The sequence below is a fragment of the Rhamphochromis longiceps genome, linkage group LG6 (genome assembly GCF_057381845.1).
Source record: "Rhamphochromis longiceps isolate RC_006_pf linkage group LG6, R_longiceps_female_GT1.1, whole genome shotgun sequence".
NCBI classification, from domain to species: Eukaryota; Metazoa; Chordata; class Actinopteri; order Cichliformes; family Cichlidae; genus Rhamphochromis; species Rhamphochromis longiceps.
The window spans coordinates 22,399,434-22,414,895 of record NC_140562.1 but is presented as its reverse complement, the minus strand read 5'-3'; the positions used below and the strand labels follow the sequence as shown (position 1 = coordinate 22,414,895).

Here is a 15,462-nt window from a genome sequence, read left to right as displayed (position 1 = left end):
GTTACATTTCAGGTAATCGCGCACACATTTTTTTTCTTGGTATTGATATTTCACTCGGGGATTGTATCTTATGTAATATTTTGATAGAGAAAGGGAAAATTGGTTTAAATGTGGAAAAAACCTAGAGAGGAAACTTAATGGGAATGTTAAGAGTTTTAGAGGTTGTTGCCTGTAATTCCAAGGTAAACCGGAAAGGTCCTGATCTCAGGTCCCAACATAGAATTAAGGTAATTAAAAGCATTATGGTGACGGTGGTGTGCCTGCAGACTGATGTTTGTCAGACATAGACACTGGATTTTGTAGGAATTCAAACATCAGGCGCCTGAAATGAGGGGTTACTTGTTCCTACAGAGTTATTGTCGGACATTGTTCCCCGCTTTATGGTTCCTTTTCCTTGTTTCCATCAACTTGGACACTGTGATTTTCCCATCAAAACAGTTTGCATCAGGAGAGCAATCCTCCCACTGGGTGTGTAAATAAAGCACCCCCCTATATCATTTCATCATATTATGTTGATGCAACCAGCTCTGTGCATGAAAAGGGTCAACCAAGAAGTTGTGTATGTGAAGTTTGAATATTCTCTGTTTTGTTCCAGTGCAGCTTTGTGTTCGTTCATTCATTCACATCGGATTTGGGAAACATGGAGTGCGTTCAGATCAGCCACAGAAAAAATGAGTCAATTATTAATCATGTACATTTTACTAATATTTTGCATCTGTTCTTTCTGTAGTGCTTGATGTTCCCATGCCATCAAGTGCCACCACTGTCGAGTGCAATTCAAAGCCCACTCCTCCTAAACCCTCTGGTCCAGCGCCTTCTGGTTCAGCACCATCTGTTGCTGCCGTCAAGGACATCTCTCCTAAAGATGAGGCTAAAAAGAAGAAGCCTGAGAAAAAAGGTAAAAGGAAAAAGATCAGCAGATGTCAAGCTGGCTCAACTATTTAAGTTGCTTTAGCTCATCTGCAGTTGCTGGACATGTGCAAGCTGCTTTGCAGCCCACCTCCACCCATCCATCCATTTTCTTTCACATGTCTAATTCAGGGGCTGGAACCTATACCAGCTGTCATAGGGCGAAAAGCCAGGTACACCTGCACAGATCACTAGTCTATCCCAGGGCTAACATAGAAAGACTGATCATATAAAAGACCCTCATATTGTTCACCCTCATATTCAAATCTATGGCCAATTTGTAATCACCATTTAACCTTACGCCATGCATAAGTTTTTGGACTGTGGGAGGAAGCTGGAGTACCTGGCGAGAACCCACGCAAGCACAGGTAGAACATAAAAACACCACATAGAAAGGCCTCAGGTGGGATTTGAACCTAGGACCTTGTGGCCGCGAGGCAAACCTGGTAACCAACAAACATCTTTCTCTATGTAAATGTCTAATATCAAGTGAAAATGAGAATTATCTGCACATGTGGTCTGTTTTTATGCCTTAATGGTTCCACAAAGCACTTTACAGTATGTTCCCTACTGGCCCATTCATGCACACACTGACACGTCAGGTACAACTGGATGCAAACCAACTTGTCAAAGGACTTTTATTACGTAGTTGGGTCTGGGATCACTCCCATTAGTGGACAACCCACTCTACCACCTGTTCCATGGCTGCCTCATCGCCACAGCCTGTTAATGGATCCAGGATTTCAGGCTCCGCAGGACAATATCCAGTGACGTTTGATTTGTTTGGAATTTGTAAACCACATATATGACAAGTCGTCTTTGTGCAATGTCACAGCTAATTGGATCTAATTTGAGCGTAATTTAATGTTAATGTTTCATTGATGTGCATCATTTGTGTACTTTATTATGAAGTTAAACTGTTTTACGTTTATGACAAGTTTACAGTACAAAACAAGAAAATCCATGCCATAAACCTGGATTAATTAGCAGTAAAACAAATATTTATTCTTGTTTCAGGAAATCTTGTTTGACCTAATTGCGAGGGCTGCAGCATACACACAGGCAAGAGTCAGCTCTGGGTTTGTTTATGAGGTTACTATTTAAAAAGACACTGACTAAACTAAACCACATCCCACTTCTAAAGAAAGTAGAAGGCGATCTGACTAGATGGAAATCTTTACCCATATCACTCATGGGAAGGGTCGCCACTATAAAAATGATGATCTTGCCAAAAATAAATTACTTATTTTTGATGATCCCTAACAAACCATCACAAGATTGGTTCAGATCTCTGGATTCATATATTTCCAAATTCCTTTGGAAAGATAAACCCCCGCGTATTAGCTTAAAAACGCTACAAAGAACCAAGGATAGAGGAGGATTAGATCTGCCTAATTTTCACCAATACTTCCTAGCCAACAGGCTTCAGTTCATCTCAGAATGGTTAAAACATACCTTCTTAGTTGAGCCCTGGCTAGATGTTGAACAGGCACTATGCAAGGATCTAGAGATTTCAGACCTACCATTTATTAGCTCAAACATCAAAAGACATGAATGCTTTAAAAGTATCAACATCAGCTTTTCTCTAACAGCATGGTGGGAGTTTCTAAAAATAACGGAGTCTTCATTAATCCCATGCAAACGTACACCTATCTGGAATAACCCTGACATATTACAAAACAATAATATGATTAATTTCCCAGAATGGAGTTGTAAAGGAATTAAATACTTAGAACATATATTAGAAGGAACAGAATTTATTCCATTTGACAGACTAGTTGAACAATATGGGATCAACAAGACAAGGTTTTTAGAATATCAACAAATTAAATCCATAGTAAAAAAGAAATTTAACCTCAGTCAAGTTGAATTACAAACACCACTAAGTGCGGCACATTTTCTTACTCTTAAATCCCCCAAATTATTATCTAAAATATACAGAACACTTTCTAAATTAGATGAATCAATATCCCTTCCTACTGCAAAGTGGGAAGCAGATTTATCAGTCAACCTAGACCAAAACTTCTGGTCTCAGATTTGCTTAAAAACTTTTAAATTAATTAAAAATCCCAGTCTGCAATTAATACAATACAAAATACTTCATAGAGTGCACTATACAGGTCATCGGATGTTCAAGATGGGCTTTACATCTTCCAACAACTGCTCACACTGTCAAGGCAATACACCAGACAATTACATCCACGCTCTTTGGTTCTGTCCTCCAGTGCAAAAGTTTTGGCGCGAGATATGTGAAGACTTATCAAAGTGTCTGAAATGTAACATTCCAACTTCCCCCTTAGTGTGTCTACTGGGCAGCTTAGATAATGTCACTTCAGAAAAGAATATAGCCCATATGATCTTCACTGCCCTATGCATAGCCAAGAAAACAGTCCTCATGAACTGGAAAAATAAAAATAATCTTAATTCTAACCAATATAGAAATTATCTATTAGATTACATTAGTCTTGACACAGCCTCTGCCACCACATTAGATCAATTGCTCTGGGCCCCTTTTATCAGCTCCATCACCTAGTGGGGGTGGGGGGGTCATAGTTCGGTCCCGCCTTCACTGTTGTGATTGGTGAGGGGGTAGGGACAGGCTTAGGGCGTCGGGGGGTTCCCCGGAGGCATCTTCCTTGGGGGGCTCAACCCGGGGTAGTGGTCACGTCCGGTTGGGGGCTCTGTTGGCTCTCAGGTGACTGTTTCCTCGCGGCTGCGTGCAGCGGGGCTAGGGGAGGGTCTGTGCTGACGGACGTGGGTTACTGACCTGGCAACCTGGCTGCCCCTGGGTGGGTCCGGGATGGGGGTGAGGTTCTGGGGGCGCTCCGTCTCTGGGCTGGGGCCCGGGCCGGGCCTCGGGGGCTTGGGTCCTGGTTGGTGTGTTGCCGGGGTTGTGGGCGGGTGGGTGCATGGGGGCCCGGCCCTGGAGCAGGGTGCCGCCGGTGCGTCGAGCCGCCTGGGGGGCTCTTCAACTGGTAGGGGGGATGGTCACATCTTGCAGGAGCTTTCTTCTCTTCAGGAACTCTCTGCAGGAGGGGGAGATACAGGAGAGGTGGAGGAAGATCTCAGCCTGGGCGTTTACCGTCTTATGTAGTCTGGAAGATGTGTGGATGGTGGGGTGGGTGCAGTTTTCTCTGTGGTGGGGTTTGGTGGACTGTCCAGGGCTCTGCGGAGCCGGGGGGCGCTACTGCACTGGGCCCCGGTCTGATGGGCCTGGGCCCCCCTTCCCTGGCGGGTCGCGGAGGGTGGGAGTGCCTACTGGGGTCAGCGGGGGAGCTGGCCCCAGGGAGGGGTTACCTGCCCCTCCCTTCCTTCCCTCCCCATCTCCAGCTGCCTCCCTCTTCCCGCTCCTCCACAACCACCCACACATGCAGGGCCTTGGAGTGGGGGTATGTCACCAGGGTGCAGAGGAGGCTACCCCCCCCCCCCCCCGTCCCCTTCTGGCTGCCTCTGCCTCAATTTTATCCCACAACTTAGACATTCACATTATTCACACTCTCATTACACATACATATAGGATCTTGGGGGTGGGCACAATCACGGAGTCCAAATTACCATCAGGGTGTATACCTCACCCCTGACGTCGTTGCCCACCTCTCAATTTTAAATACACTTAGTCATTGAGGGCTAGCAGGAGGGACTATGCGCTTACCTGCTGCTCCTTGGCAGGTAGCTCCATGCCCTCCTGGGTTTTAATTGCACCTTAGAACACATATGCATCAACACTACAATGAGCGGGTGGAGGGAGGTTTGGAGTCTTCTCCCACCCCCATTCTCTGCGGCCTGCTGGAGCGGGAGGGCTAGTAGGAGGAGTTGGCCGTCCGACTGCGGTCTGGGGTGTGGGGCCTCCCTGCTGCTGCGGAGTCGGGGTGGTCTGCCTCTCCCCACCGCAGGGAAAAGGGTAACACCACCTGGGTCTGGGTGCAATTCCCCCCTCCAGGGGCAAGGGTACCTAGACCCGGTTTGTAGAGTACGCTTGGGGAGTGTGATTGTGTGTACAGCGTCTCTTTATGTCTGTCTCCACGTTGGTTGAGTGTGGAGTGAGTGCATATGAGGGTGGGAATGGATGTTTGTATCTGTGTGCGCCTGTATGTCTGTGTCTATATGTCAGGTTGGGTATCAGACGCCACCTCTCTGGGGACACCTCAGGCCCTCCAAGGTTTGGAGGCCTATCTCCACCCACCACCACTTCCCCTGCCGGTGGCGGACTCCCTCAGGTGTCGGTGTGTTGGTGGTTCTTTGTGTCTGGGGGTGGGCGTCCGGGTACACACCGGCTCACTCCTTGGCGGCCGCTTGTCGGGGCCTGGGGCCTGGGGCCTGGGGCTCGCTCGGGCCCCTTTGGAGGTGGGGTGCCCCCGGCCTCTCGGCCTGGGGCTCGGTCACTCAGGCACAGCTGGGGGCCGGCGGAGCTCACGGGCGCGTCACTGCAACTCCCCCTGACTTCTGCTCCGCGGCTGCTGGGCGAGCCCTCATCTGGGACTCTCCTCAGCTCTTACTGGAACAGTGGCGCGGCTGCCCCTCTGTTGGTCTTCCATGGTCTTTTGTGTTCTGGGGGCCTCTGGATGTCTGGAGTTTTGATCTCCTCCATACCCGCTTCACACCCTGGAGGACGGGGCTGTGGCCCCCCCACACTCCCTAGCAGATCATTACATGGAGAAACCTTTGGAATGCAAGCATGCTGATCCACACAGGTATGCACACATGGGTATTCACAGACGCGGACTAAAGCTTTCTTGGCTGCTGCCTCAAAGCACACTGTGCGCTGTCTATCTTGCGTGCTGCACAATATCGTTTATTATTTAGTAAATATTGATATCTATGACTAGCTAGTTTATTGTGATGGTGCTTTGTTTTCTCTATTATTATGTTGCTCTTTGTTGTTTGCTGTCTCCTCTGTTTGTTTTTTTTTGTTTGTTTTTTTTTTTTTCTCCATACAGGTGACCCAGGAGTTCTTTTTTTTTTTTCTCTCTCTTCCTCCCCCTTCTCACCGTCTCTTCTCCCCTTTGGTTTTCTTTCTTTCTCTCCCCCTCTTTCTCTCATTCATTCCCCCTGTCCTATTTATTTAAAAAAAAAAAAAAAAAGACACTGACAAATTCATTGGAGCTTCTGGCTTTTCTCACATCCAGAACTGTTCATAAAAATGGTGACTTGGTCTTTACTTCATTCAAACACTTATCTATATAAGCTCATGTGCAGCTTTGGAGGAGTTTAAGTAATGTTACATGACTGTCCTGTCATCACAGTAGAGAAACAATAACATGGTGTAAAAGCGATGAATTTAAATTAAATGCAGGTTGCAATTTCAATGCTTAAGAGCTAGTTTGGCCTTTGAGGAATGATAGAAGACTGAGATGATTTCATCACAGCATGGTGAAGGAAAGCTGCTTGACCTCTAGAAAGTAGCATTCAGTGGCACTTTTCGTAAATCAAACTTGGGTATTGATATTGTCAGTAGGTCAAAATATGTCCTCTGTAATCCTGCAAGTATGTGAAAAATATCCCCTCGCCAAAATTATTTCCGAAGTAAAGGAATTTGCAACACAGCTTTTCCAAACATCTTGGTTTTATTTTGGATGCTTACATTATTTTACTTTGCACATAGAAACAAAATGATTTCAGCCTACAGTTGTCTGTTGTAGTTTTAAACTACAGGGAGTGCAGAATTATTAGGCAAGTTGTATTTTTGAGGAATAATGTTATTATTGAACAACAACCATGTTCTCAATGAACCCAAAAAACTCATTAATATCAAAGCTGAATGTTTTTGGAAGTAGTTTTTAGTTTGTTTTTAGTTTTAGCTATTTTAGGGGGATATCTGTGTGTGCAGGTGACTATTACTGTGCATAATTATTAGGCAACTTAACAAAAAACAAATATATACCCATTTCAATTATTTATTTTTACCAGTGAAACCAATATAACATCTTCACATTCACAAATATATACATTTCTGACATACAAAAACAAATCAGCGACCAATATAGCCACCTTTCTTTGCAAGGACACTCAAAAGCCTGCCACCCATGGATTCTGTCAGTGTTTTGATCTGTTCACCATCAACATTGCGTGCAGCAGCAACCACAGCCTCCCAGACACTGTTCAGAGAGGTGTACTGTTTTCCCTCCTTGTAAATCTCACATTTGATGATGGACCACAGGTTCTCAATGGGGTTCAGATCAGGTGAACAAGGAGGCCATGTCATCAGTTTTTCTTCTTTTATACCCTTTCTTGCCAGCCACGCTGTGGAGTACTTGGACGCGTGTGATGGAGCATTGTCCTGCATGAAAATCATGTTTTTCTTGAAGGATGCAGACTTCTTCCTGTACCACTGCTTGAAGAAGGTGTCTTCCAGAAACTGGCAGTAGGACTGGGAGTTGAGCTTGACTCCATCCTCAACCCGAAAAGGCCCCACAAGCTCATCTTTGATGATACCAGCCCAAACCAGTACTCCACCTCCACCTTGCTGGCGTCTGAGTCGGACTGGAGCTCTCTGCCCTTTACCAATCCAGCCACGGGCCCATCCATCTGGCCCATCAAGACTCACTCTCATTTCATCAGTCCATAAAACCTTAAAATAATCAGTCTTGAGATATTTCTTGGCCCAGTGTTGACGTTTCAGCTTGTGTGTCTTGTTCAGTGGTGGTCGTCTTTCAGCCTTTCTTACCTTGGCCATGTCTCTGAGTATTGCACACCTTGTGCTTTTGGGCACTCCAGTGATGTTGCAGCTCTGAAATATGGCCAAACTGGTGGCAAGTGGCATCTTGGCAGCTGCACGCTTGACTTTTCTCAGTTCATGGGCAGTTATTTTGCGCCTTGGTTTTTCCACACGCTTCTTGCGACCCTGTTGACTATTTTGAATGAAACGCTTGATTGTTCGATGATCACGCTTCAGAAGCTTTGCAATTTTGAGACTGCTGCATCCCTCTGCAAGATATCTCACTATTTTTGACTTTTCTGAGCCTGTCAAGTCCTTCTTTTGACCCATTTTGCCAAAGGGAAGGACGTTGCCTAATAATTATGCACACCTGATATAGGGTGTTGATGTCATTAGACCACACCCCTTCTCATTACAGAGATGCACATCACCTAATATGCTTAATTGGTAGTAGGCTTTCGAGCCTATACAGCTTGGAGTAAGACAACATGCATGAAGAGGATGATGTGGATACTCATTTGCCTAATAATTCTGCACTCCCTGTAGTGTCACACACGTCTCCTGAGCAATGCCAGCCCATTCTTCTTTGGCGAATCTCTTAAACTCCTCCAGATTTGATGTTCCTTTGGCACGGACCTTGATCTTAAGTTCACCCCACAGCTTTTCGATGAGATTCAAGCCAGGGCTTTGTGCAGGCCTGTTAATACCATTCACGTTGGTCTTCTGGAGGTAGTTCTTCACCAGGAACCACATTTGTTTTGGGTTGTTGTCGTGTTGGAAGACCAATTACAACCCAGACATAGTTGTGCTGCTGACTGCTCAAGGTTTTCTTTGAAAATCTTCACATATCCTTCTTTCTTAGTGATTCCTTCCAGTTTGACAAGATTCCCAGATCCAGACATGTGAAGTGTCACCACGGCATAATATTCCCACCGTTGTGTCACAGTGTGGAGGCGGTGTTTTTTTCTATGCCTTTTCCTTTTTCTCTATATAAACCTAAACTGATTCCTTTTGTTTTTGGCTTGATGTTTCATCAGATGACAGCTTGAACCCTTGAAGTCTTTTATACTGTATGTTATTGGAGGATAACCCTCAGTTTTAACTTGATTTTTAAGTATCACAAAGTTAAAGTTCATCGCTGCACAGCAGTTTGTTATTTTATGGCTAAATAGATATTGTCTGTTTTACCTTTTTGTGACTTGTCATCTTATGTGCAGCACTTTGTGTTTCTGTCTAGAAAGGTGCTATATAAATACAATTTTATTTTTTATTTATTTATTTATTTAATAAAAGGGTCTGTTTTTCAGCAGGGTAAATAATATCGGCACCGGTCATTTTTGTTTTTTTTATTAATATTATTCTGTTTTTGTGTGCAAATAGAAACTATTTATGCTTTGTAAAGAAAACTGCTATGTTTAGAAATGTTATTTCATTGGGGGGCTAATAATTTTGTCCTCATCTATATGGTTCACACTTTGTGGCGTCTGACTTCATTTCCTTCTATGGAAATGGAAACATACATTGGTGATATTGTTTCAGCTATGGTTTGTTTTCTGCAAGATTCCATGGGAAGTCACCAGTTGGCTGAAAATATTCTCAATGCTTTTAAATAAATATTTCCTGTCATATTATTCACATTTATTATAATACCATGAAAACTGTGACAGATGTGTTTCTTCAGCAGATGTTTCTTTTAATACATGATGAGTAGCTACTGACTGACTTTCCTTTTAAAAGCATTTTTGGCACTGAAATGTGCAATTTTAAATTAAACCATGTTCCTGTACACTCTTAGCGTGAATTTATTTATTTATTATTTCTGCAGGAGAGAAAGCTGAGAAGAAACAGGCTGCCCCCAGCCAAGAGGATGCCAAGGTGGATGTGTCTCGTCTGGACCTGCGTATCGGCCGTATAATCACAGCAGAGAAGCACCCGGACGCTGACAGTCTGTATGTGGAGCAGGTTGATGTGGGAGAGGCTGCCCCCAGAACAGTGGTCAGCGGACTGGTCAAGCACATACCTCTGGACCAGGTACAGTATTACTCCTTCAGACAAGATAAAAGTTTTCCTGTTATAAATAAGATTAGAGAAAATACGCATTTATGTTAAAGTTTAAGGGGTTTTATTTGCTTACAAATTATTTCGATTTGTTTCATTACAGATACTAAAGTAAAATGTTTATTAGAATTTTATTAGATAAACAAAGGTACGACAAACAACGAAATCCGACATGTCGAAATATCTTATTACTCTAGAAGTAGAACATGATGGAAAATTTTCAAATTAATTTTGCATAATGTGTGGTGTTAGTTACACTAAAATAAAAGCAAGTATTGAAAAACGGAAACAGACTGACGGGCTCATCGGCTGCATCTTAAATTGAACTCACAGCTGGCTACAGCAAAATAATGTATTAAAATCTCTTTTTTATTATTGCAAAAGTACAACAGTGAAAGTTTCTGTGTGCACTTCACTGGACCTGCAGCCTCTCGTCCACTCTGCTCCACCTCAGTTTGCAGCCAATCACGTACTAAACTTTGTTTGATTCAGCCTCTGTGCTCCAGATTTGACTCCTTATTTGCTCGGATTAGCTCTCCACACTCTGGATTCTCTTCTCAGCTCAGCTACAATTGACCAGTCTATTATGGAAATGCTGTTTTATAACATTTCTGTACTTTCTCCAGCTTTCTAAAACTCCAGAGACATGAATCAAAAAACTAAATGCAACAGCACAATGAGTTATTTTTACATTGATATAGCAGACCTTATTATTGTAGGATCTTTACCTTATAATGTAAAGCAGATTGAGGCAACTGCTGCTATGATAAATTAAGTTGAATTGAATTTACTAAAAGGTGTCCTACATTTTTTTTAGAAAAAGGTCTTATTTTCTTAGATCTGGGATGCATCATCTCATCAAAATCCTTTTTTTTTTCTTTCTTTCTTTCTTTCTTCTTAGCTTTTAGGGAAACTGTCTTCTTTTAAATCGTGGTAAACCTCAGAGGTCTCCTGGGTTTTTGCTTCCTTTGGTTATTGAAATGAGGCAAAGAGACCATAAAGCCTTGGATGCAGTCATTTCGAATTAGAGCATTGGAATTAGCATTATTGTTTCTGATGTATTATGAAATTCTCAGTCCTGTCCTCAAACAAATCAAATTCCTTTCAACCAAAGGAATTGGATATAATTTGTTTTTCCTCTTTCTCTTTGTATGCAGATGCAGAACCGCATGGCAGTCCTGCTGTGCAACCTGAAGCCAGCCAAGATGAGAGGAGTAGTGTCCCAGGCTATGGTCATGTGCGCCAGCTCGCCGGATAAGGTTGAAATTCTTGATCCTCCTAGCGGAGCAGTGCCGGGTGACAGAGTTACTTTCCAGGGCTTTCCAGGTACGGTTACTCTCGTCACTTTAATTTACCTGCACAAAAGAATATGCCGACCCATCAGAATTGAGGATTTTATCTTTAAACTATTTCCAGACAAGCAAGCACCAGGGATCACTCGCTGATTACCAGTGATAGTCACTGACATTTAGTTTGAAAAAATTTCCCAGACTCGTATCCACAAAATGACTCTGTGTTTGGGAATTGAAGGGTGTCGCTGAACCCTTTCACTGCCAGAAACAACATGGCGGTTTGAGCACTCATTCCTATGAAGACACCAATCACAATTTGTTTTTAGACCCCACTGAAAGCTCTCATTAGCTGACCCCTCGTTTCTGTTTGGTGGTAGCTAAATGGCCTGTGACTGCTGCTTCGGCAGGCTAATCAACACTCCCTGCTAGCAGCGTAACGTGATCTTTTTTATTGTCAGTTGAAAAGGTAATTACCTTGTTAAGCCCAAAGGATATAAATGAGTTTAGAGAAGAGAACACACGACCCCCAGTTCCTATCTATTAACTAATCAGCAAGACCATGTAGGAGTCAGGTTCCTTTCCTCTGAAGTTTCCCAAACACTTTCCAGGATATATGACCTGAAACGGCAGAAGAAGAAAAAAAGCCATCACAAAATACATTTGCAAAGCTGAATATGATGAAGGGGTTCACAATAACAATATTGGGAGTTCACTTTTTTGAAATGAGATATAATCAGCCTCAGTCTATGGTCCAAGAAAGGGTATTAGGCTACGTTCACACTGCAGGTCTTGATGCTCAATTTTGATTTTTTGATCAAATCCGATTCTTTTTGTCTGCTTGTTCACACTACAAATAAAATGTGACAGCAAACGCGCTCTAGAGTGAACCCTCAAAGCGGCCCGCATGCGCAAAAGAAGACGTCACACACAACGCGCTCAGTTTAGACCCAGACCAAACAGTATTGTTCGACTGATCGCAATTAATACAAAGACTTGTTTCGGACTTTACGTTTCCCAATTTTGCTTTATTTTGTTATTTACATATGGCCTAATAATGATCCTTATTGCTGTTTTAGAGAGGAGCGGTGCTTCAAGGATAGTTGCAGATTTCTGTCAGAATCTGCAGATTATACAGTACAAATAAAATGTTCACGTTTCTGCAACGTTGTCTTCCCAACAGTTTCACTAACATCTACACGGGATGGCCAGGAAGCGTTCGCGATGTCTTCTCGGGTGCTTCTCCAGAGCTGATAATTGCCGTCTGTCTTGTGTCAGTGACGTAAAAGCCGGATTTAATGCGACATGACCGTTCAAACAGCAGTCACTTTCTAAAACATCAGATATGTATCGGACTCAGTACCACATACGAAAGTGACCCAGATCGGTCAAAAAAGTCAGAATTGATGTGCTTTCGCCTGCAGTGTGAACGTAGTCTTAGAGGTAACAGACACTAAATACTGCAACATGCACGGGATGTGAACATGAATGGGTGTCTTTCTCTAGCGCTGTAATTGGCGTCCTGAAGGGAGGGGCAGAACTTGACACTGACAAAAAAATTTAAAAAGGAAATGTATATACAGGAAAAATCTTTAGTTTTTCATCTTTGGTGAGTTTAAAATCGCAAAGTCATTGGTGCATATTCACAACTCTACTGCCTGCTTGACTAGTGCAAACGGGTTTGTGTTGTTTTGAGCTTCTTTAATTGACACTAAACGGAAACATGCAGACACCCTCCGGAAATAAAATGACACAAAATTGAAAAGAAGAAATATTTTTTAAAAATCTGAGACTTTAAAAAAAATAAATAAATAAAATTAAGAAAAAAGAAAATATAAAGAACTATAATAACTCTTGCCTCAAGTGCAGCAGGCCACATGCATCCGCACAGGCTTTCAGCTGTACCACTTGAAAAGCGTTCTTATTCATCGTGTCCTCTTTTTAACCAGAACATTTTTATGGATGCTACATTAAAAGAGTCCTGTTCTAACCATCCTCTAAAATGTGGTTAATGAGAAAACAAAAGGAGTGGAGAATGGGAAAAGATGGGATTGGGATTTTTTTTTTTTTTTTTTTTTTTTTTGTAATAACGTTTTGTTAAAAAAGTCAGGGAAGTTTTTAAAATACAGTGAAACAAAGGTGAAAAATAAAGCTGTCCTTTATTTTCCTCCTATCAAAACTCTTATAGCAGAGTTTCAGTTGAAGACAAACGACTCCTGGTGTTGGTAGATGGTTGGCAATTGTTAACATTTCCCCCAACTAATGGGACCCAGTACTTCTGCTTGAACTTAAGAATGTACACAAGTGGCTCATCAAAACCTCTTTCACGCTTCTGATCAAAAACTGATTGTTGCCACTCTTGGGTTGTAAACCAACAGAAATTGCTGCCCTGAGAAATGAAACACATTTGTGTCCTCATAGCCCGAAATGGTTGTGTAGAGTGGAAAAAGTCAACACCAGACAGAAGTCAGCCAGTACCGGCTATAAATCTTCCTCAAATGCCAAGCAACATCAAAAACAAGGGCATCATAAAATGAGAACCTCACCTAATTGTTTCCCTTGGATTCATATTTTGATTCTGAGAAATTCGGTTTAGATGTTTTGAATTACAAGACCAAATGGCCTTTTTCAAAAAGCGGATGCTCTAATAGCACATGACATAAAGTCAAACCATTCACAATTCATGTGGTAGACATAAAATAAGGATTAGCTGGATAAATCATGAAATTACATATTGTTGGTCAGTTGCTCACACTTTCATGGTTTCAAGGTCTCCAGGGCCCGTTTTTATATTCATAAACGAACCCTCATAATCTCAGAGAAATGTGCTTGCTTATTATTTGTATATGCAACCACAGAAACCCTGTATTTTGTATTAGCAAAAGTAGACTTACTTTAATAACAGAACCCTCTGTATGTTTCAGGAAAGGTGTCAGCTGAATGATAATAGCTTTTGAAAAAAACAATTATGAAGTTCTTTGTTTTGTTTTCGTGTCATCGTTGCCGTCTTCAGGGCCAATCTGGCATCTTTTGAGTAACAGCTGGTGTGTAATGCCACATAGGAGACAGTATAAAAGATGGATTACCACAGCAACTTGGTGAAGTCCCATTTAAAGGCCTAAAGCTGAGCGTTTTTGCTGTAGCTTTCTTGATGTTTTGAGATGTGAGGAAAGAGGGTTGGATCCGACTGTTAAACCACAGATTCATTTGGTAACTTTCTGACTTCTAATGGCTTGTGATTGACAAGCCACTCAGCATAACCGCTTCTTTTTCTCTGGCTTTAATAATGACCAAACTTAAGACTCAGTCACTTTTATTCATTATTTATTATTCATATTTATTCTCACTCCAAGCTCTGCACAAGATTCTCAATGTACTCAGACATAGTTTATGCATACGAATGGAAAAATAAAAGATTTGATCTTTATCCATCTTTATTTAGCATTTCTGGAGGTCACAAGGATTTCAGAGTGTTACATGCTCTCTTTCCAGACTATATTCCTGGATGACTGGGGCTTGAAAAAATGGAAATACCAGTTTAGCCCATAATGTGTTCTGAGTTCTCAGAACGTGGGAATCAAGTGCCCTTTTTCCATGGACTCCTGTAGGCAGTTTTTTGCAATCGGAGAGGGTTGCTTCGGGCTCGCCTTTACAAAAGATGCAGATTTAAGCCAATTCTGATTTGTCTTCATCATTCCTCAGGGTAAATTCATTTGTTTTCAACTTTATATGTGCTCATTAAGCAGTGCAGAGGCCAACATGTTCTTACTTGGATACAATAAAGCTCCTGGATAATGGGTTTTGACAGAAAGTGTGGGTCTTCACACATTTTTCTCCCGTTTTGGATCAACCTTTAAAGCTGACATGAGCAATCACGTTTAGAAGTGATTAGATGGGTCACAGTTTGCAACAGCTTTAACCCATCTGGTTATAAGGGATACCTAAAAATCAAATGCAAAGAGTTGGAACATCACAATAAAAACATAAACTCGTAGTGTTGGAGAATGTCCTTCACATGAGCAGAGAATAAAAGGTGAAGTCTAATATTTTCTTTTGATTGCAGGTGAACCTGATAAAGAGCTAAACCCCAAGAAGAAGGTGTGGGAGCAGGTGCAGCCAGACCTGCGCACTGACGACCAGTGCGTCGCAACCTACAAGGGAGCTGCGTTTGAAGTCGCTGGTAAAGGAGTGTGCAAAGCTCAAACAATGAGCAACAGTGGAATCAAGTAAACTAACAGAGCTGCTAGAGAAAAAAACCCTCAGTGTTTACTTTGCAATCATCTTCAGTGATGGATGGTGGAAATGGAAGTAAATGCTTTGAAGATGTTCAATAAAGGGGATTTGAAAAGTCCTACGAGTCTGTCCTTTGACTTTCAGGTCTTTTCTTTTTTAATGCCTGAACTAGACACAGTCATGGTCTATAAAGTGTAATCAATATTGTTGTGTTTATGGTTTAATTCTCCAGGTTTTGTCTTCCCCCAGGCACATTAGCTTGATTGTGCTTTGATTTTGCGGATGTAACTCTACCAAACTGGACTCCAACTAGTTTTG

At 42.3% G+C, this 15,462-nt stretch overlaps 1 protein-coding gene across 2 annotated transcripts in view; it reads left to right on the top strand.

Moving 5' to 3' along the window:
• Nucleotides 1-15,262, top strand: part of aimp1a (aminoacyl tRNA synthetase complex interacting multifunctional protein 1a) — a 31,427-nt gene extending 16,165 nt beyond the window's left edge. For both annotated transcript variants that reach the window (XM_085409749.1, XM_085409748.1), the window contains 4 exons: nucleotides 731-898; nucleotides 9,390-9,595; nucleotides 10,780-10,948; nucleotides 14,975-15,262. In XM_085409749.1, coding sequence (XP_085265875.1) covers nucleotides 731-898; nucleotides 9,390-9,595; nucleotides 10,780-10,948; nucleotides 14,975-15,141 — 710 coding nt within the window. In that variant the 3' untranslated portion in view covers nucleotides 15,142-15,262. The remainder of the gene's footprint in view (nucleotides 1-730; nucleotides 899-9,389; nucleotides 9,596-10,779; nucleotides 10,949-14,974) is intronic.
• Nucleotides 15,263-15,462: the final 200 nt, after the last annotated feature.